The following is a 22897-nucleotide window of genomic DNA, read 5'->3' on the forward strand; positions in this document are numbered from 1 at the left end:
GCTGATTGGTTGGCTATTTGAGCTAGTAAAGGGGGCTTTACTATTCTTAGGTAGCGGAATGACTTTTGTTTCCCTCCGGGTCTGAAAGCACACACTTTCTAGTAGGCTTAGATTGAAGATATGGAAAATAGTAGTGGCAATATCATCCGCTATTATCCTCGGTAATTTTCCATCCAAGTTGTCAGACCCTAGTGGCTTGTCATTGTTGACAGACAACAATTTGTTTCACCTCTTCCACACTTACTTTATATTAGGCCCAGCCTTTGCAACTTTGGTTATTCTAGATATGGCTACTATATTGTGATCTGTCACGTTCCTGACCTATTTCTGTTAGTTTATGTGTGTTAGTTGGTCAGGACGTGAGGTTGGGTGGGCATTCTATGTTTTCTGTTTCTGTGTTGGTTTTTGGGTTGCCTGGTATGGCTCTTAATTAGAGGCAGGTGTTTGGCGTTCCTCTAATTAAGAGTCATATTTAGGTAGGCGTTGTCACAGTGTTCGTTGTGGGTGATTGTCTTCCATGTCTGTGTCTTTACACCACACGGGACTGTTTACGGTTTGTTCGGTTTGTGTAGCCTATGTTCCTATTCGTGCGTTTTTCTTGTTTTATGTAAGTACGTCGTCTAGGTCTGTCTACACCGTTTGTTGTTTTTGTTAGTTTAATCAAGTTCGTGTTTTCGTTAAATAAATATGTCTTTTCACTACGCTGCGCCTTGGTTCCCTCAATACTCCTCCTCTTCCGAAGATGAAGAGGAGGAGGAATGCCGTTACAGAATCACCCACCAAGAATCCAGAACCAAGCAGCGTAATTTGGAGCAACGGGGAAGTATACAGGACTTGTGGAGTTGGGAGCAAATATTTAACGGAGAAGGACCATGGGCTAAAGTGAATCACCGTCCATGGGAACAGCTGGAGGCAGCTCGGAGAGTGGAGGAAAAGAGAGAGAGGAACCGGAGTTATGAGGGAACGCGTCTTGCACGGAAGCCCAAAAAGCCCGTGAGTAACACCCAAAAATTTCTTGGGGGGGGGCTAAGAGGTAGTGGGCCAAGGGCAGGTAGGAGACCTGCGCCCACTTCCCAGGCTTACCGTGGAGAGCGGGAGTACGGGCAGGCGCCGTGTTACGCAATAGAGCGCACGGTGTCTCCTGTACGAGTGCATAGCCCAGTGCGGGTTATTCCACCTCCCCGCACTGGTAGGGCTAGATTGGGTATTGAGCCAGGTGTCATGAGGCCGGCTCAACGTGTCTGGTCTCCAGTGCGTCTCCTCGGGCCGGCATACATGGCACCTGCCTTACGCATGGTTTCCCCGGTTCGCCTACATAGGCCGGTGCGATTCAACCAGGTAAGGTTGGGCAGGCTCAATGCTCAAGAGAGCCAGTACGCCTGCACGGTCAGGTATTTCCGGCGCCACCTCCCCGCCCCAGCCTAGTACCTACAGTGCCTACACTACGCACTAGGCTACCAGTGCGTCTCCTGAGCCCAGTTCCTCCTCCACGCACTCTCCCTGTAGTGCGTGTATCCAGTTCGGTGCCTCCAGTTCCGGCACCACGCACTAAGCCTCCTGTGCGTCTCCAGAGCCCTGTACACACTGTTTCTTCTCCCCCTACTAATCCTGATGCGCTTGCCCTCAGCCCGGTGTCACCAGTGCCGGTACCACGCACCAGGTATAGAGTGGGCTTTGAGAGTCCAGTGTGCCCTGTCCCTGCTCCCCGCACTAGTATGAAGGTGCGTGTCCTTAGCCCGGTGCCTCCAGTTCCGGCACCACGCACCAGGTCTACAGTGCGCCTTATCCGGCCAGAGCCATCCGTCTCCCCAGCGCCATCTGAGCCATCCGTCTCCCCAGCGCCATCTGAGCCATCCGTCTCCCCAGCGCCATCTGAGCCATCCGTCTCCCCAGCGCCATCTGAGCCATCCGTCTCCCCAGCGCCGTCTGAGCCATCCGTCTGCAATGAGCCTGCAAAGCCGCCCGTCTGCCATGAGCCTGCAAAGCCGCCCGTCTGCCATGAGCCTACAGAGCCGTCCGCCAGACAGGAGCCGCTAGAGCCGCCCGCCAGACAGGAGCCGCTAGAGCCGTCCGTCAGACAGGATCTGCCAGAGCCGCCAACCAGACAGGATCTGCCAGAGCCGCCAACCAGACAGGATCTGCCAGAGCCGCCAGCGAGCCATGAGCGGCCAGAGCCGTCAGAGAGCCATGAGCGTCGAGAGCCGTCAGCCTGCCATGAGCGTCGAGAGCCGTCAGCCAGCCATGAGCGTCGAGAGCCGTCAGCCAGCCATGAGCGTCGAGAGCCGTCAGCCAGCCATGAGCGTCCAGAGCCGTCAGCCTGCCATGAGCGTCGAGAGCCGTCAGCCTGCCATGAGCGTCGAGAGCCGTCAGCCAGCCATGAGCGTCGAGAGCCGTCAGCCAGCCATGAGCGTCGAGAGCCGTCAGCCAGCCATGAGCGTCGAGAGCCGTCAGCCAGCCATGAGCGTCGAGAGCCGTCAGCCAGCCATGAGCGTCGAGAGCCGTCAGCCAGCCATGAGCGTCGAGAGCCGTCAGCCAGCCATGAGCTTCGAGAGCCGTCAGCCAGCCATGAGCGTCGAGAGCCGTCAGCCAGCCATGAGCGTCGAGAGCCGTCAGCCAGCCATGAGCGTCGAGAGCCGTCAGCCTGCCATGAGCGTCCAGATTCGTCAGTCAGCCATGAGCTGTCCTTCAGCCAGAAACGGCTATATACCCAGAACTGCCCCTCAGTCCAGAGCTGTCTCTCTGTCCGGAGCTGCCTTTCAGTCCGGAGTTGCCCCTCTATCATGATCTCCCTCTCTATCTTGATCTACCTCTATTTTCTGATCTATCCCTCTGTCTGGTGCTATCACTTTGTCTTGATTTATCCCTCTGTCCCGGTGCTGTCCCTGTCATGGATGTTACTAAGAGGATTTTGTGGGGGTAAGATATGGGTGGACATTTTTAGGGGTAGATGGAGGCTAGGATTGATTATGGTGGGGTGGGGACCTCGCCCGGAGCCTGAGCCACCACCGTGGTCAGATGCCCACCCAGACCCTCCCCTAGACTTTGTGCTGGTGCGCCCGGTGTTCGCACCTTATGGGGGGGGGGGTTATGTCACGTTCCTGACCTATTTCTGTTAGTTTATGTGTGTTAGTTGGTCAGGACGTGAGGTTGGGTGGGCATTCTATGTTTTCTGTTTCTGTGTTGGTTTTTGGGTTGCCTGGTATGGCTCTTAATTAGGGGCAGGTGTTTGGCGTTCCTCTAATTAAGAGTCATATTTAGGTAGGCGTTGTCACAGTGTTCGTTGTGGGTGATTGTCTTCCGTGTCTGTGTCTTTACACCACACGGGACTGTTTACGGTTTGTTCGGTTTGTGTAGCCTATGTTCCTATTCGTGCGTTTTTCTTGTTTTATGTAAGTACGTCGTCTAGGTCTGTCTACACCGTTTGTTGTTTTTGTTAGTTTAATCAAGTTCGTGTTTTCGTTAAATAAATATGTCTTTTCACTACGCTGCGCCTTGGTTCCCTCAATACTCCTCCTCTTCCGAAGATGAAGAGGAGGAGGAATGCCGTTACATGATCACTACATCCGATGGATTTGGATACTGCTTTAAAGCACATTTCTGCAGCATTAGTAAAGATGTGATCAATACATGTTGATGATTTCATTCCTGTGCTGTTTGTAACTACCATGGTAGGTTGGCTGATAACATTAACTTGATTGCAGGCGCTAGTTACAGTTTGAATCTTTTTCTTGAATGGGCATTTTGATGAAAGACAGTCCATATTTAAATTACCCAGAAAATCGAGGCGCAGGAGGTGTCCGAGTTCGTGACAGGAGTTTGTGGAGTTTGTGGAGTCAGTGACAAAAAATGATGTAAATAAATGTTACACTAAGAGCATAACATTTCTACACCATAATTGTAGTCTAAACAATACCCAAACGGAGATTCAGTCAAAATAGAAATCTCATTGATTTATCAAGACCAGTCTCCATGCTTGTCTCACTGCAACGCAAAACGGTGCTAAAATAGTTGTAGGCTATTGCTTCAAATCCTATTGCTTCTAACGTCAATTTGATCTTTACATATGTAATACCTACACCACTTTTAATTAATAGCATATTACTCAACACTAGTGAGACTCATGTCGCCTACGGTAGGCCTGCAGTATATCGAAAAATATGACTTGACTCTCCGCCAATAATTACACATAGAAGATTGGAGGATTGTAGGGTATTTCTGTAATTCAGTGATATTTATTCCCATAGTAATTCGTTATGGATCCATAACTAAATAAACATCTGCATTTTGAAAGAGTATTTGTATCATTATTTTATTAACGAAAGCGTAAAGATGCCACTATTAGTTACATTGTTTTAGTTTGAACGTGCAGACTGGCACTAAGAACAGCGGGAACGTTTCCCTCGTCAGCGCCATTATTAGTGCAATGCCCCTTAAAGTGTTGCTCTGTGCTACCCAGTGTGGCGGGGTGGGAGACCACCCCCCCTTTCCCTTCCTCCTCCCTACCTCATGGGCTAGGTCCGTCTTCTGTGCGCGGCCCATCCCGTCCCCATGTCCTCGTGCCTTGAACCTTGAGCGCTTTCAGTGGATACAGCTGGAAAACTGGAAAGCACTCGGGAGCCATGTGCGCCACGCGGGAGCCACGTGACCAATATATATTGTCCTGCTAATAAGACGGTTAATAATATATCTGTGAGAATATCCAAGGGGCTTTCAAATAATTCTAAATTAATAATAATAATCGATTAGTTAAAAAAATAACGTAAAATGAGTGTGAAAAAGGCCTTTCTTGAACATGGGGTGAGACATTGTTACTCATTTGTAAATAAAGCCAGTTTGTTATTTAGAATGATTAATTTCTGTTTAGAGGGAGAGAAACCAAAAACCTACAGTCATCTCATTGGTCTCCCATTTGAGGCTGGCACAGCTATTGAACCAGCATCTGTAGCAACACAGCTTGCATTGCTATGCAGTGTCTTAGACTGTTGCACCACTCAGGCACTGTACAATGTGACTGGTCAGCAGTGGGCTGAACTATTACAGTAAGAGCAAAATTATCCTAACAAAATAAAATAATAAAAACCTTAGTGTAACAACAGGTTTAGTAAGTAATACTGAAGTCGTGTACAATTATCAGTTTCTATTTAGGTTTATGTCGCCCATTCATTTTCAGTTAGAGACACAGTAGGACCCAAAAGCATAATCAGTGCTCTAACTCCCCCTTGCGCTGGTCTGGAGCAATGAAGGGGTGACGCAGGGTACCGTACCAAACCATAAATTACCTCTAAGTACCACAGCATAATAGCTAAACCTTTAGTGGAGAAACCACTGTAGGCCTATACTGAGGTCAAAATTACATGATGAATTTCCATACATTTATTAAATCGGTAAAATTATGGAAAAATACATTGCGGGAGGGAAGAGCTCCCACTTCCTTTACTCCAAACACAAGTATGCTGGCCCTAATATTTTGGGATGTCTGTCATGGAGTGATATTCAAAGCTCAGGGTAGATATCCACTTTGAATAACCTCTGTTTGCCTTGAATGGCCTGTTCAAGAGCATCAGCCAACGAACCTCCAGCTGGTTATTTCCATATTGATGATTTTGATTTTGCTGCTCTCTAATAAAGGTGATTTGCTCAGCATTGGGCCATGCTTGTGATAAAGTAAAAACATCTTCACTAGGAAAATGCAGAAAGGTTGAATCTGGATTTATTACAAGATATGCAAATAATGTAAGCATACAAACATGAATGAATGGAGATGATGGGTACACAGTCCACAGTGGTGAGTCAAAGTATCTCTGTATTGACATTGATGGAACATGGCTGATGAGGGCACTTAGATCAGAATGATGATTTCAGCATGGGTTACATCATGGAGCCGAGACCCATTTGTGTCAAGAAAGTTAGGCCCTGTGTGCAAGGAAAATTACATCGAGGGCACGTCATTCTTCAACAAGACAGCATACAGGATGATCAAAGGGAAACAGGTTTTGACATCAATTGATTAAACGGTTCTGCTATTCTGCTTCAAAGGCACGAAAGGCATTCCTTCACAATATACTTGCTTACCAATGCCGATTCCTGTACTTACTGCATCTGCAATAGTCTCGAGAACCTGGTCATGTCGCCAACCCACTCCCACTGGCTTTGCGTTGCATCTCAAAACCTGCTTCAGCAATCGTCATCTGGAACCAAGCAGGCATGCTAGAGACTCCAACTGAACAGGTTGGATAGGCTGCGTTGAACTTCCTGGATATGGGACTTGATGCACTGTGGCCCCACTTCCATGAGACTTTCCTCTCAACCGTGCGCTTCCACCAGGCTCCTTGCTTCCTCATACCCACTATTTGACATATCTTATCTCCCTCCACTGCTACTCTTACTTTATCCTACACTAAAGGCCCTCTTTACCTTGGCAGTTATATTTGGGGATAGGTTCCAAGACCAGCTCGTACCCAGAGTCACTGCTGCCACAAGACTACTGTGGAGCAGTCAGGTATTTATCCTCTCTCGGCCGCAAGTTTTTTCACACACAGGTTTACACCGTAACACATGGAACAACTTCACATGGATCCACAACCACAAGCAGCACTATCCAGGCTCCATGCAGGCTGTCCTTCATGGCCATTAGCAATATGGTCCCTAACATGAAAGCAAAGCTGCAGTTTGCCACATTCAAGTTAATGTTGAGTCTTACATTCCTGACTTTTCCTGCGCGGCTTCTTTAGAGAATAAAGAAAGGACAGTCCGAGCAACAGTTTACTTAATATGTTTCTTTGATTTTAGCATTGTTTTAATATATTTATTATGATATACACTGTATTTACTTTAAGTGTATATATTCCAGAATGTCTATGTATTACTCATATGGTACCTTTATGTATATAACTCTATTAACATTATGAAATGTTTGTAGAAAGATGTTTGATAACGAGGGATTTTTAAAGTAAAATTGTAATGTTTCTTTAGTAACATAATTGCAACGTTGTTTGTAGACACATCACAACTCTCAAATAAACATTCCAAAATGTTCTTTGGATATTCACAAAGTAGTGCGACATTCTGTACATTTGAGGAACTTTTTGTGAACATTATAAATACTACTACAATGTCACCAAAGTGTCCTGATATTAAGAACCTCCAAAGTACTTACTGAAAACGTAACTAATATCCACATGTAGTCAGATATACCACCACTTGATATACTGACAATGTTCCATAATGTCTATGTATAATGCAACTTTAGATGTAACTATGCATGGCTCTATACCAAACGTTCTGAATTATTATATCACGACATTGACCTGAAATTTAGAACATTGAAAGGACTAGCTGGGAATGTTATGAAGGTTCCCAAAATGTCACCAAAATCATCATCATCATATTGTTAAGTAATTTTAGAACTTCCTAGACTTTAGAAATAACGTTTCTAATGTCCCCTTATGCTCAGAAAGAAAATGTGACAGTGATCTATTTAAGGGACATACTGTACAATAAATATTTTCCTAAGTCTTTGAGTAACACAACTGCAATGTTGTTTGTAGATACACCAGGGCTCTCAAAGGAACATTCCTAAATGTTCTTTGGATATCCCGAAAGTGATTTGACATTCACTGGACTCATTGGGAATGTTATGTAGAATATTGCCGAAGTGACCTGCCAACAGTACATTTCAGGAATATTCTGTGAACGTCACAAATACTATTAAAATATCACAAAAGTGTCCTGACTGTCACGTTCCTGACCTGTTTTCTGTTGTTTTGTATGTGTTTAGTTGGTCAGGGCGTGAGTTGGGGTGGGCATTCTATGTGTTGTGTTTCTATGTTGGGGTTTATGTGTTGCCTGATATGGTTCTCAATTAGAGGCAGGTGTTTGACGTTTCCTCTGATTGAGAACAATATTAAGGTAGGCTGTTCTCACTGTTTGTTTGTGGGTGATTGTTGCTGTGTCTGTGTATGTCGCACCACACGGTACTGTTTCGTTCGTTCGTTCGTTATTTCTTTTCATGTGTTCCTTCCTGTTCGTGCGTCCATGTTATATGTTCTCTAGTTCAGGTTTGGTCACGTCGTTTATTGTTTTGTAGTTCCAGTGTTCTTCGTGTTTCGTCTTTGTTTAATTAACTTCTTATGGCTGCAAGCCCGACGTCGGTACTTTTATGACAACAGCCACTTCGAGTGCAGGGCGCGAAATTCAAAAGATATTTTTTTTTAATATTTAACTTTCACACATTAACAAGCAATACAGCATATGAAAGGTACACATCTCGTGAATCCAGCCAACATGTCCGATTTTTAAAATGTTTTACAGAGAAGACAAAATATGTAAATCTATTAGCTAACCACGTTAGCAAAAGACTCCCTTTTTATTACTCCATCAGTTTTTGACTCCATCAGTAGCTATCACAAATTCGGCCAAATAAAGATATAAATAGCCACTAACCAAGAAACAACCTCATCAGATGACAGTCTGATAACATATTTATTGTATAGCATATGTTTTTTTCGAAAAATGTGCATATTTCTGGTATAAATCATAGTTTACATTGCAGCTACATTCATAAATTGCACCGAAAGCAGCCATAATATTTACAGACACCAACGTCAAATACCTAATTACTCATCATAAAACATTTCTGAAAAATACATAGTGTACAGCAAATGAAAGACAGGCATCTTGTGATGCCAGACAATATTTCCGATTTATTAAGTGTTTTACAGCGAAAACAAAATGTAGCGTTATATTAGCTTAGCACAATAGCCAGAAACACTTGGGCGCCGGCGACTACGACAGATATATGAAACAACATCTTAAAATGGGTCTTACTTTTGCTGATCTTTCATCAGAATGTTGAACAAGGTGTCCTTTGTCCAGATGAGTCGTTTTTTGGATTCAGAATGGCAACTTTCTCTCTCCATTTAGCAAGCGCGCTAGCCGGGTTGCACGGATCTCTCCATGTAAACAAACGGAAGAGAACGGAACACGGCAAAACTCCCGAAAAAATGTCAATAATCTGATGAAACTATATTGAAAAAACATACTTTACGATGATATGGTGACATGTATGAAATAAAATCAAAGCCGGAAATAATAGTCGCCTATAACGTCAGCAAAACAAAAGGCAACCCCACTGTCCAAATCGCGTTCTTCAGAGTACCGGAAATTAGGCACACGTCATTCCAAGAGGATTTATTCCATCCCAGATCGAGGACTGGGTGGCCCAGCGCCGTCTGAGCCATCCGTCTGCCCAGCGCCGTCTGAGCCATCCGTCTGCCCAGCACCATCTGAGCCATCCGTCTGCCCAGCACCATCTGAGCCATCCGTCTGCCCAGCGCCATCTGAGCCATCCGTCTGCCCAGCGCCATCTGAGCCATCTGTCTGCCGAGCGCCATCTGAGCCATCCGTCTGCCCAGCGCCATTAGTCCGGAGCTGCTTCTCTGTCCTGAGCTACCTCTCTGTCCTGAGCTATCTCTCTGTCCTGAGCTACCTCTCTGTCCTGAGCTACCTCTCTGTCCTGAGCTACCTCTCTGTCCTGAGCTACCTCTCTGTCCTGAGATACCTCTCTGTCCTGAGCTACCTCCTAAATCCTGTGGGGGCCTCGGGGAGGATTCTTAGGCCAAGGTCGTGGGCGAGGGTCGCCACTCAAAGGACGCTAAGGAGGGGGACAAAGACAATGGTGGAGTGGTGTCCTCGTCCAGCGCCGGAGCCGCCACCGCGGACAGATGCCCACCCAGACCCTCCTCTTGAGTTTTAGGGGTGCGCCCGGAGTTCGCACCTTGAGGGGGGGGGGGGGGGGGTTCTGTCACGTTCCTGACCTGTTTTCTGTTGTTTTGTATGTGTTTAGTTGGTCAGGGCGTGAGTTGGGGTGGGCATTCTATGTGTTGTGTTTCTATGTTGGGGTTTATGTGTTGCCTGATATGGTTCTCAATTAGAGGCAGGTGTTTGACGTTTCCTCTGATTGAGAACCATATTAAGGTAGGCTGTTCTCACTGTTTGTTTGTGGGTGATTGTTGCTGTGTCTGTGTATGTCGCACCACACGGTACTGTTTCGTTTCGTTTGTTCGTTCGTTCTTTCATTTCTTTTCATGTGTTCCTTCCTGTTCGTGCGTTCATGTTATATGTTCTCTAGTTCAGGTTTGGTCACGTCGTTTATTGTTTTGTAGTTCCAGTGTTCTTTGTGTTTCGTCTTTGTTTAATTAAAGTCATTATGTATTCATCACCCGCTGCGCCTTGGTCCACTCATTCACCACAAGACGAGCGTTACACTGACATTCAGAACCTCCAAAGAACTTCCTGACAATGATCCATAATGTCTATTATAATAGTCATTGCAAAGTTAGATAAATATGCACGGCTCTTTAACATTCTGAAATTAGACGTTATATGAACACATGCTTTTTATGTCAACCTCCAAACGTTACTAAACATCAAAAAGTACATTGAGACCCCCACAAAATGCCGTTTCTGGTAACCACTGGGAACGTAACTTTAATCAGTGGGTACCTGCAGTAGCAATAAGGTACGTAGCAGTATGCACGTTCAGGGAAGTTTCAGGGAGATCTCTTATAACGTTAATAAATAACAATATTCAGCTATTCAGGGTCCCCCACGTTTCAACGTCCTGAAGAGACTTGGGACATAACCTTTGTCAACTGACAACACAGGTGCATCTAGGAGACGTTTCATGAAAACATTATTTTTTAGGTCAACCGCATAACGTGTTAAACGTCAGAAAGTACATTGAGAGCCCCACAAAATGCAGTTTCTGGTAACCACTGGGAACGTAACTTTCGTCAGTGGGTACCTGCAGTACCAAAAAGGTACGTAACAGCATGCACGTTCAGGGAAGTTTCAATGACATCTCTTATGTTACTAACTTTATTTAGCTATTTAAGATCCATGACATTTTAACGTCATAAAAAGACTTGGGACACTTGGGCGGTAACTTTTGTCAGCTGACACCACAGCTACGTACAAGGCATGTTTCACAATAACCTTATCATGACTTATGTGGGGACTAAAATAACTTTGTGGTCACGTCCCTGAACTTCATTTTCTTAGCTGGGTTACTACGATGTCCCGAATTTGACCTGACATTTAGGGATCTGACATTCACAACTTCTACTAGAGTCATTGGGAAGTTTATGTGAAATATTGCCAAAGTGACCAGACATTCAGTACATTTCAGAAACCTTCTGGTAACGTTACAAATACTACTACAATGTCACCAAAGTGTCCTGACATTCAGAACATCTAAAGTACTTAATTAGAATGTTTTTAAAAATCCTACACACTTAGAAAGACAATGTCACAAGTGTACCACCACTTGACTTACAGACGACGTTCCAAAATGTATTTCTATCATTCCAATTGTAACGTTATATGAAGACATACCATAGCTATAAATCTAATGTCATGAAATGTTCCAAGGATATCTCCAAAATAACATGATATTCAGAACCTTTCATGGACTACCAAGGAACGGTTTTAATGTTCCCATAATGGCTGTATAGCGACCGGATATTTATAACCTCTATACCTCTAACCTCTGCTTATTAGAAATGTTATGAATGTGCCTGTAATGTCCAATGACATTCAGTACTTCTGGAAGACTTAACGGGAACGTTACAAATGTCTCAGTTACGTCCCTTGTTACCTGGGAAATTGGCCACGTTAGCTACCGCCGGCGACATGTGATACAGCTGCCCAGTGGGAAGCAACCGCTGCCCGGTGGGAAGCAACCTCTGCCCGGTGGGAAGCAACCGTTGCCCGGTGGGAAGCAACCGTTGCCCGGTGGGAAGCAACTCATGACGGCAAGAACCTCTATACAACACCGTTGATATGGTCATTTGCACTGGCTTGTCGCAACGTTAGCTTTATTGGCATGTCACTGTTACATCCAGATGGTGACCAATACTACAAGTACAGTGCCTTGCAAAAGTATTCATCCCCCTCGGCGTTTTTCCTATTTTGTTGCATTACATATTGTAATTTAAATAGATTTTTATTCGGATTTCATATAATGGACATACACAAAATAGTCCAAATTGGTGAAGTGAAAATAAAATAATAACTTGTTTAAAAAAAAAATACATTAAAAAACGGAAAAGTGGTGTGTGTATATGTATTCACCCCCTTTTCTATGAAGCCCCTAAATAATATCTGGTGCAACCAGTTACTTTCAAAAGTCACATAATTAGTTAAATAAAGTCCACCTGTGTGCAATCTAAGTGTCACATGATCTGTCACATGATCTCAGTATATATACACCTGTTCTGAAAGGCCCCTGAGTCTGCAACACCACTAAGCAAGGGGCACCACCAAGCAAGCGGCACCATGAAGACCAAGGAGCTCTCCAAACAGGTCAGGGACAAAGTTGTGGAGAAGTACAGATCAGGGTTGGGTTATAAAAAATATCAGGAACTTTGAACATCCGTTAAATCCAATGTAAAAAAATGTTGAAAGAATTTGGCACTACAACAAACCTACTAAGAAAGGGCCGCCCACCAAAACTCACGGACCAGGCAAGTAGGGCATTAATCAGAGAGGCAACAAAGAGACCAATAATGATCCTGAAGGAGCTGCAAAGCTCCACAGTGAAGATTGGAGTATCTGTCCACAGAACCACTTTAAACCGTACACTCCACAGAGCTGGGATTTATGGAAGAGTGGCCCGAAAAAAACATTGCTTAAAGAAAAAAAATAAGCAAACACGTTTGGTGTTCACCAAAAGGCATGTGGGAGACGCCCCAAACATATGGAAGAAGGTACTCTGGTCAGGTGAGATGAAAATGTAGCTTTTTGGCTATCAAGGAAAAGGCTATGTCTGGTGCAAACCCAACAACTCTCATCACCCCGAAAACATCATCCCCACAGTGAAGCAGGGTGGTGGCAGCATCATGCTGTGGGGATGTTTGGCATCGGCTGGGACTGGGAAACTGGTCAGAATTGAAGGAATGATGGATGGTGCTAAATATAGGGAAATTCTTGAGGGAAATCTGTTTCAGTCTTCCAGAGATTTGAGACTGAGACGGAGGTTCACCTTCCAGCAGGACAATGACCCTAAGTATACTGGTAAAGCAACACTCAAGTGATTTAAGGGGAAACATTTAAATGTCTTGGAATGTCCTAGTCAATGCCCAGACCTCAATCCAGTTCAGAATCTGTGGTATGACTTAAAGATTGCTGTACACCAGCGAACCCATCCAACTTGAATGAGCTTGAGCAGTTTAACTTTGAAGAATGGGCAACAATCCCAGTGCCATGTTCATAGAGACGTACCGCAAGAGGCTTGCAGTTGTAATTGCTGCAAAAGGTGTCTCTACAAAGTATTGACTTAGGTGGGGTGAATAGTTATGCACTCTCAAGTTTTCCATTTTTTTTATTTTTTTATTGTTTGTTCACAATAAAAAATATTTTGCAACTTCATCGTGGTAGGCATGTTGTGTAAATCAAATGATACAAACCCCTCAAAATCAATTTAAATTCCAGGTTGTAAGGCAACAAAATAGGAAAAATGCCAAGGGGGTTGAATACTTTCGCAAGCCACTGTATTACATAGTATTACATACTGTATTACCAATACAAAACATAACCCAAAGCACAACCAAAACAAACCACAAATGTATCCAATAAGTTTGTGGAGTCACAATCGTGATGTAGTCATTGCGTGCAAGGAATATGGTACCAAATACTAAACTTTTGACACCTTACCACTAGAACTGCCAGGCATCGCTTGACCCCCCTTCAAGCTAATGAGCAGTAATTCTGACTGCAAAGGTCTAACAGTGTAAACAATTATCATTCGGTTGTGTTTATGAAGGCCTTGGGTAACATTAGAATACGATATGGATTTTATTTCAAATAACACAATAGCATTTTCATTAGTTTATGTTACTGTAGGCTATATGCAAAAACACATGTTGTATTTGTGGAGTTCCTTTGTTCACTACTTTGAAACAGAAAGCATATGCGTTGGAACATGGTAACAGCTTATTTCTATAAAGACAAAATAAAATAAAAAATACCCCAACCACCAAGAAGCACGGTCAAAAGACGCGTGGTAAATAGATGAAAACACCAGTAGCCTAAACATCATTAAAAGTGCCAAGTGGCCTTCATAAATAGTGCAACTCTGCACAAAAGCAATAATGGCATTATAATGAATGTAAAGTGTCAATATGAGAGCAGTCAAAAATAGTCAGCTCGTGCTTGTGTGCATCTTCATGCAATGGCATCATTTGGATTTCATTTAGCTGTTATCCCTTGGCACAATTTTCATAACTTTCATTTGCTTGACCCACTTTGACATACCTTCGTTTGGTTATAGTGCGTAATAGTATCCTGTTTTCTCTCGATTGTGTCCAGTTGTCTTGTCATTCTTCAGCACTGTTGTGGAGTACAACGGCTGTGCAGGTGCTTTATTTTGCGTCACTTTGTTCATGGTGCCGGCCAGACTTGTTTTCTATACAAGCAACTTGTTCTCCAATGACAGGGAAGTGAAGAAATTGTAGTAGGCCAGAGTATACTGATAAGACTGCTTTGATTCGGTGAACTAAATATAGGGTACATAACATTTTCAAATTAGGCCTATAATTAGAATGGATCAACACAATAGGATGGCCCGCCCTGTCCTTCATTCACAACTGGTGATTACATAATTATGCTTATTTCGCTTCCCCTGCTCATCAACTCACCCATTCTCCCCATCATACTTTACTTAATTGATTTAATCTGTTGTTTTACGTGTGAAATTGGACTCGATATAGTTTAGGTTTAGTTTTCGATGAAATTGTTAGGGGGACTATCAGCTGGGCACTGCACTTTCAACTGCCAGAAGAAGTAACACAAGCATTCCGCTACACCCGCAATAACAACTGCTAAGTATGTGTGTGACCAATCATTTTTTTATTTGAAGGAGTGGAGAAAACTGGGGAAAACCATTCCAAAAAAATGACATGCCCTCCTAAAACTGGTTATGCCCCCCTAAAACAAGTTCTGTTTGTGATATTAAGACTCTAACAATGGCAGTGTGTTATATAGACTTATTTAGGAAAATTAAAGGACGGAGGGGTGCGTGAGTTAAAAAATGAAAAAGTGAGAAAAAAAAATGATAATCATGATCAGTCAAAATGACCGCTAAGGAGTTCTAGTGTTCAATACACTATAAATTAGTTTATACAAACACAATATGACTTCTTCAAATGGGACTAGATACATAAAAGTGCTATCATTTTTTAAACGGTAAAACAGATGAAAATACCCTCAAATAAAAGCTGACATTCTGTACTGTCACCTAATATGAAACAATATGTCTCAAATCTAAAATGTCGGAGTATAGAGTCAAATTAAACAATTTAGCTTCACTGTCCAAATACATATGGAGGGGAATGTACAGTATAATAGATGGCGGTGGTGTGCATGTTAACATTCCATTGTGATTAATCTCTTTCTCTAGTACCCATTGTTCCCAAATCATTTAAAAAGTATGATGAAAAAAGAGCATAGAAAAATATTTGTGTAGATGTGTTCAATGTACCTTCACTTTAACAGTATTATGTCTCTCCACAGGAATGCAGGACTTTAACTACCTATACACCAACTGCTTTGAGATCACTCTGGAACTCAGCTGTGACAAGTTCCCCCCGGCATCAGCCCTGTCAAGAGAATGGCTGGGCAACAGAGAGGCCCTGATCTCTTTCCTGGAGCAGGTACTTTCTCTAATCTCTTTCTTCATACCACGCAACCACGCACGCACGCACGCACGCACGCACGCACGCACGCACGCACGCGCACACACACACACACACACACACACACACACACACACACACACACACACACACACACACTTACTGTAGCACAGTATCAGTAGATTTAGGTTAGGTCAGTAATTTTCAGTGATTATGCTAAACAACGTTCCTACAGATTTGTTTTTTGAAAAACTATTATTTGGTCAACAGTAATGTGCATTATATTGATTCCTGCTGTGAAAGCATCTTCCTGTCGCTGTTTCGCTGCTGGCTGCTGTGTGACCGAGCCACTCTCACTTCCTGTCTCTGTGAGAACAGAGGGAGAGATGGATTCAGATTTGTATTTAAAAAAAAAAAAGATGTTTACATGTATTTAACTTGGCAAGTCAGAACAAATTCTTATTTACAATGACGGCCTACCCTGACCAAGCACTCCCCTAACCCGATCACGACCGGATGTGATACAGCCCAGGATCAGACCCGGGTCTGTTGTGATGCCTCTAGCACTGTGATGCAGTGTCTTAGACCGCTGCGCCACTCGGGAGGCATAAGCACAAGCAAATGATCGTTGCTCATTTCAAAATGCAATTGCTGGAAAAACTGTTTTAAAGCAACTACTGATGTTATTGTTAAAGAGTGGAGAGTATCAGCTTTCTGTGGGTATATCATTTATTTCTCAACCCTCAATATTGAGCAAAACCATTCACAATTGGAGTAGGCTATGTAGTATGGTTTTGTTGCGCCCACAGAGCAAATGGTCCCATTTGCAGTGAATACATCAAGAAGCGTATGCCTAGCGCTGGAAGGTCTTGGTTGGACATTACATTTATTGATAACATTTACCAATTACATGGCTATCTAGCAACAAGATCATATTTAGAGTTATCTCTCTAGTTAAATGTTTTGAGTTCCCACTTACTCAGGTGGTGAATTAAGTAGTATAGGCCTAGGCCAATTTGCACAAAACATTTTAGGCAAATTCATCTGTAAAGAGCCCAAAATAAATCTGATAATTCTGGATCCCATTTTAACAGGTTGCACATCAAAATATCAATCATGCTTTCCATGGATATGTTAGATCATGGCTGCCCAACCCTCTTCCTGGAGATCTACTGTCCTGTAGGTTTTCAGTCCAACCCTAATTTGGCATATCTGATTCAGCTAGTTTAGGTCCTGTTGAGCAGCTAATTAGTAGAATCAGGTGTGTTAAATTAGGGTTGGACTGAAAACCCACAGGACGGTAGATCTCCAGGAAAAGGGTTGTGTTAGATGAAATAGACAACTTTTTTCTTGAATCATACCATCTGTTTCCTTAGCGCTGGAAAAAAATTGTCTAGATGTCTGACGCTAATGGAAAGTAACTGTGCGTCAAGAAATATATACAGTGCATTCAGAAAGTATTCAGACCCCTTTGACTTTTTACACATTTTGTTACGTTGCAGCTTATTCTAAAATTGATTTTTTTAAATTCTCCCCCTCATCAATCTACACACAATACCCAATAATGACAAAGCAAAAACAAGTTTTTGTAAAGTTATAAAAACAAAAAACTGAAATATCACATTTCATAAGTATTCAGACCCTTTACTCAGTACTTCGTTGAAGCACCTTTGGCAGCAATTACAGCCTCGAGTCTTCTTGGGTATGATGCTACAAGCTTGGCACACCTGTATTTGGGACGTTTCTTCCATTCTTCTCTGCAGATCCTCTCAAGCTCTGTCAGGTTGGGTGGGGAGCGTAGCTGCACAGCTATTTTCAGGTCTCTCCAGAGCTGGTCGATCGGGTTCAAGTCCGGGCTCTGGCTGGGCCACTCAAGGACATTCAGATATTTGTCCCGAAGCCACTCCTGCGTTGTCTTGGCTGTGTGCTTAGGGTCTTTGTCCTGATGGAAGGTAAACCTTCGCCCCAGTCTTAGGTCCTGAGCGCTCTGGAGCAGGTTTTCATCAAGGAACTCTATGTACTCATCTTACCCTCAATCCTGACTAGTCTCCCAGTCCCTGACGCTGAAAAACATCCCCACAGCACAATGCTGCCACCACCATGCTTCACCGTAGGAATGGTGACAGGTTTCCTCCAGACATGACACTTGGCTTTCAGGCCAAAGAGTTCAATCTTGGTTACATCAGACCAGAGAATTTTGTTTCTCATGGTCTGAGAGTCCTTTAGGTGCCTTTTAGCAAACTCCAAGCGGGCTGTCATGTGCCTTTTACTGAGGAGTGGCTTCCGTCTGGCCACTCTACCATAAAGGCCTGATTGGTGGAGTGCTGCAGAGATGGTTGTCCTTCTGGAAGGTTCGCCCATCGCCACAGAGGAACTATGGAGCTCTATCAGAGTGACCATCAGGTTCTTGGTCACCACCCTGACCAAGGCCCATCTCCCTCGATTGCTCGGTTTGGCCAGGAGGCCAGCTCTAGGAAGAGTCTTGGTGGTTCCAAACTACTTCCATTTAAGAATGATGGAGGCCACTGTGTCCTTTGGACCTTCAATGCTGCAGACATTTTTTTGTACCTTTCCCCAGATCTGTGCCTCAACACAATCCTGTCTCGGAGCTCTATGGGCAATTCCTTCCACCTCATGGCTTGGTTTTTGCTCTGACATGCATTGTCAACTGTGGGACCTCATATAGACAGGTGTGTGCCGTTCCAAATCATGTCCAATCAATTGAATTTACCACAGCTGGACTCCAATCAAGTTGTAGAGACATCTCAAGGATGATCAATGGAAACAGGATGCACCTGAGCTCAATTTCGATTCTCATAGCAAAGGATCTGAATACTTACGTAAATAAGGTATTTCTGTTTTTTTATGTTTAATACATTTGCAAGAAAATTGTAATTATTGGGTATTGTGTAGATTGATGAGGATTTTTTTAAATTATATTTAATTATTTTTAGAATAAGGATGTACCGTTACAAAATGTGGAAAAAGGTAAGGGGTCTGAATACTTTTCGAATGCACTGTATGTCGTTGTATTTATCGTTATCGAGCAAAATGGTAAAAAAAATTGTATTATGATATGACTTCTAGTCCATATCGCCCAGCTCTAAGGTGTAGTATTATAAAAGCAAAGGTTTGTTTTCTTGCACTATTGGGGGGGTTCAGTAAACTGTCCTTGCGCCCTCTCCAGGTGCATCATGGGATCAAAGGAATGGTGTATGATTCAAACAACAACCCAATCGGCAACGCAGAGATTTCAGTAGCTGGTATCAACCACGATGTGACCACTGGTAAGAGGGGAAGAGAAACCATTTTACATCAGTGGAGACATGTTTTTCTCACAAAAACACGTACAACCAGCTAAAAACCCTGAGCAATACCAACGTTTTTAGGCTTACTAGTAGGTACGTCTGCACAGATCTTAGTCAACTACAGATATAATTTCCATAATTTAACAATAGAATACAACAAGACACTTTGAATAAATTGGGGACAATAATCTTTTGAACTGGGTGTTTATTCTTTATGTTTACCTTAAATAGCCTTTGTGTTTCATGAACACATCTGAAATCAGGCTAACTTATGGCACTAATAAAAATAAACGTTATCCCACTGCGACCATGGTATTTTTGGGAAGCATATTTGATTCTGAGTTCGGACATGTGAAAACTACTTCTGAGAAGCATACATTCATCAAAATCCGGGGTGTGAACTAAGTTTCGATTCAGCGTTAATTGACATGGTAATGCACAAATAGTTTTCGGGAAAAAGATGAAAAAACGGACCCCTCTGACGCGGTATGTTACATTGTGACGTGTCACTACTTATTTTGTGCCGTACAGCCTCCTTCCACCAGGGGTAGCCCTTCTCTCGCATGGCTAATATTAAACTAATATTTCATGAGTAGGGTGCTAATTGCAATGTAGTTATCAATAACCCAAACAATGAATCAATCAATAATGAATTGCATAAGACTGTGATGTGCAGAATCTTAAAAAGAATACAACTGTGCCAACCTCTGATCTGCATTTACACAAGCAAACCTGCTGACAGAGCTTTCGTTTTTTTTTCACTCACCTTTGCTGTGTTAATGTTTTGAAATACCTTTGCTGTGGGAACTTAGGGAATGATTTGTACAATGCTTTTAGAGATGTTGAGGACTAGTTCACTTCTCATGGCTGGGGGCAGTATTGAGTAGCTTGGATGAATAAGGTGCCCAGAGTAAACTGCCTGCTACTCAGTCCCAGAAGTAAGATGTGCATATTATTAGTTGATCTGGATAGAAAACACTCTGAAGTTTCTAAAACTGTTTGAATGATGTCTGTGAGTATAACAGAACTCATATGGCAGGCAGAAACCTGAGAAAAAATCCAACCAGTAAGTGGGAAATCTGAGGTTTGTAGGTTTTCAAGTCTTTGCCTATTTTTTCAAGTCTTTACCAGGAGTGTACACTGAACCTATGTTACTTGTATGTTGTCTTTGAGGTGTGGATGGAGACTACTTCAGATTGCTGTTACCAGGCACCTACACTGTGACAGCATCAGCATCAGGATACTTGCCCTCTACCAGCACGGTGACAGTGGGACCTGCTGAGGCTATACAGGTGAGACTGTGTGTGAGAGGAGAATGAGAGTTTATTCAAATGTTAGGCATGATATCAGCCTTAAAACAATTTTTGTTTAAAGAGTTCCTCCTGTACTTTTGTACACTTTTTAGCCAGTAGATCTGAAAGTATAACTCACAAGTCAGAAATGGTCACCAAAATTGCGCACCAAAAACGTGGTGCAGATATGTGCACCACGTCATTGATCTCTCTTTCTGACTTTGCTGTGTGGGCATCTTGCTAGCTGTCACTCAAATGGCATGGGGCTGAAGCTCATTGGCTAGAACTTGAATTGCTAGGGGGCTGGCCCATGTGGAGGAAAATGTAGGGAAAATTGCGCTGCACAGCTTCCAGTGAACAGTAACTTTCAAACCTGGGATTTTGTGGATAATTGAGGTAAAACAGTACTTTTGCTCATAGATTATGCATGTATGAACTACACATTGACACATCCAGACCAAAGCGGGAGGTTTAAAAAAAAAACGTACTAGTTGTCAAAGTTCCGGAGGATGTCTTTAATTTCATTCGGTTTTGCAAGTCTGTCCCTCAAACTCAATGTTCTATTTTCTTACTCATTACAGTTGCACTTCTACCTGAAAGTGGCACCAAAAGAGACAAATCTGACACAGTCCCACCACAGCAAGAAAAACCTCTTCTCAGCTAAGGTCCCCCTAAACCTGGGCCCAAGATGAGACATGGGTGTGAGATAAACAAAGAACACACCCACATGTCCACGCAGAGGGAACGATTGACAATGTGTAATAAATGTCACTTAAAGATACACCTATTTTGTAAGCCTGATTTACTCCTGATTTGTACTGTATGAGCTCTATAATTTTGTGATTTTTTAAGGACAGTTTTCGTGTTCACATTTTGAGTAAAAAAAATACATCGATTTCCAGTAATTTCATGAAATGAATCAACAATAAAAGGTGGTGAATGCTTTACTTTATGTATTAGTCATTGAAGTCGTATACATTTTAGAGGCAATAATATGATGTGCAAAAATATCTATATAGCAGCATAGCACATCATTTCAATACTATAAAGATAAACAATTATTTAAAGATAAAAATAAAGATGAATTGTTGAAATAATTGGTTTTATGAAATATGATATCTTATAATGTGATACTAGCTTTAGTTAATTAAAGGAATACTACACTCAAGTCGGCTAATTCCTATGATTTACAATATAAAAAATTATGCTAATATGTGAGGACAATATTTTTTGTGAACAAATGTTTAATTTCATCGTTGTAATAAGTTTGAAAGCAACATGTGAAAATCACTGTGGAAATTAGTGAAGGGAAGTTTAGCTCCTTTTACTGACTTTTTAAAGCTGCAATATGTAACTGTTTGGGCGACTCGACCAAATTCACATAGAAATGTAGGTTATAGACAGTTGTGTAAAAAATACTCAATTGTCATGCTTGAGTAAAAGTAAAGATACCTTAACAGAAAATTACTCAAGTAAAAATGAAAGTCACCCTGTAAAATACTACTTGAGTAAAAGTCAAAAATTATTTGGTTTTAAATATACTTAAGTATATATTATATTATATTAAGCAAACCAGACAGCACCATTTTTATTGACTGATAGCCAGGGGCACACTCCAATACTCAGACATCCTTTACAATAAAAGCATTTGTGTTTAGTGAGTCCGCCAGATGAGAGGCAGTAGGGATGACCAGGGATGTTTTCTTGATAAGTTTGTGAATTGGACATTTTCCTGTCAAAATGTAACGAGTACTTCTGTGTGTCAGGGAAAATGTATGGAGTAAAAAGTACATTATTTTCTTTAGGAGTGTAGTACAGAAAGTTAGCAAAAATACAAATAGTCATGTAAAGTACATATACCCCCAAAATGAATTAAGTAGTACTTCAAAGTATTTTTACTTAAGTACTTTACACTACTGGTTATAGATTTGTCATTCTCATTCAAAGCAAGTCTAAGAAGCTATTTCTTTGCTTCCTGTTTTAAGTTTCTTTTTTGCATCTTTTACTTTCGTTTTTGTACACCAGCTTCAACCAATATTTTTTTGTATACAAATGTTTAATTTCAGTGTTGTAAATATGTTTGCAAGCAACATGTGAAAATCACTGTGGAAATTAGTGAAGGGAAGTTTGGCTCTTTTTAAAGCTGCAATACGTAACTTTTTGGACAACCTGACCAAATTCACATAGAAATGTGTGTTATAGATCTGTCATTCTCATTCAAAGCAAGTCTAAGAAGGGGTAGACAGAGCTATTTCTTTGCTTCATGTTCTCAGGTTTTGTTTTCGCATCTTCTACTTTCGTTTTTGTACACCAGCTTACACCACCAATATTTTTGGTATGGAAAAGTTATTTCACAGCAATTTAGATGGTACAATGATTCTCTACACTAGACTTGTTTGTTTCATAACATAAACTGAAATTAGGCCAACTATTAGAATTTTAGCAACCAGGAAATTGCATAGGGATTTCTGCCAAGTGCATCTTTAACTTGTTCAGTCAAAATATTTCAACTTCTTTATTTAATTTGATTCAGTAATGCCCAGAGTACGCAGGACCCCTACAGGCAAATGATGAACTAAAAACTCGAAAGAATCATGATTTTTCA

General features: G+C 42.2%; 1 protein-coding gene across 1 annotated transcript in view; it reads left to right on the top strand.

Moving 5' to 3' along the window:
• The window catches only part of cpn1 (carboxypeptidase N, polypeptide 1), a 146823-nt gene extending 125363 nt beyond the window's left edge, over positions 1-21460 (top strand). The window contains exons 6-9 of the mRNA XM_055920873.1: positions 15571-15710; positions 18880-18979; positions 20174-20292; positions 20874-21460. Of these exons, the coding sequence (XP_055776848.1) occupies positions 15571-15710; positions 18880-18979; positions 20174-20292; positions 20874-20984 (470 nt within the window). The 3' untranslated portion in view covers positions 20985-21460. The remainder of the gene's footprint in view (positions 1-15570; positions 15711-18879; positions 18980-20173; positions 20293-20873) is intronic.
• The last annotated feature ends 1437 nt before the right edge of the window (positions 21461-22897 follow it).

Source organism: Salvelinus fontinalis, chromosome 1 (genome assembly GCF_029448725.1).
Source record: "Salvelinus fontinalis isolate EN_2023a chromosome 1, ASM2944872v1, whole genome shotgun sequence".
Lineage (NCBI taxonomy): Eukaryota > Metazoa > Chordata > Actinopteri > Salmoniformes > Salmonidae > Salvelinus > Salvelinus fontinalis.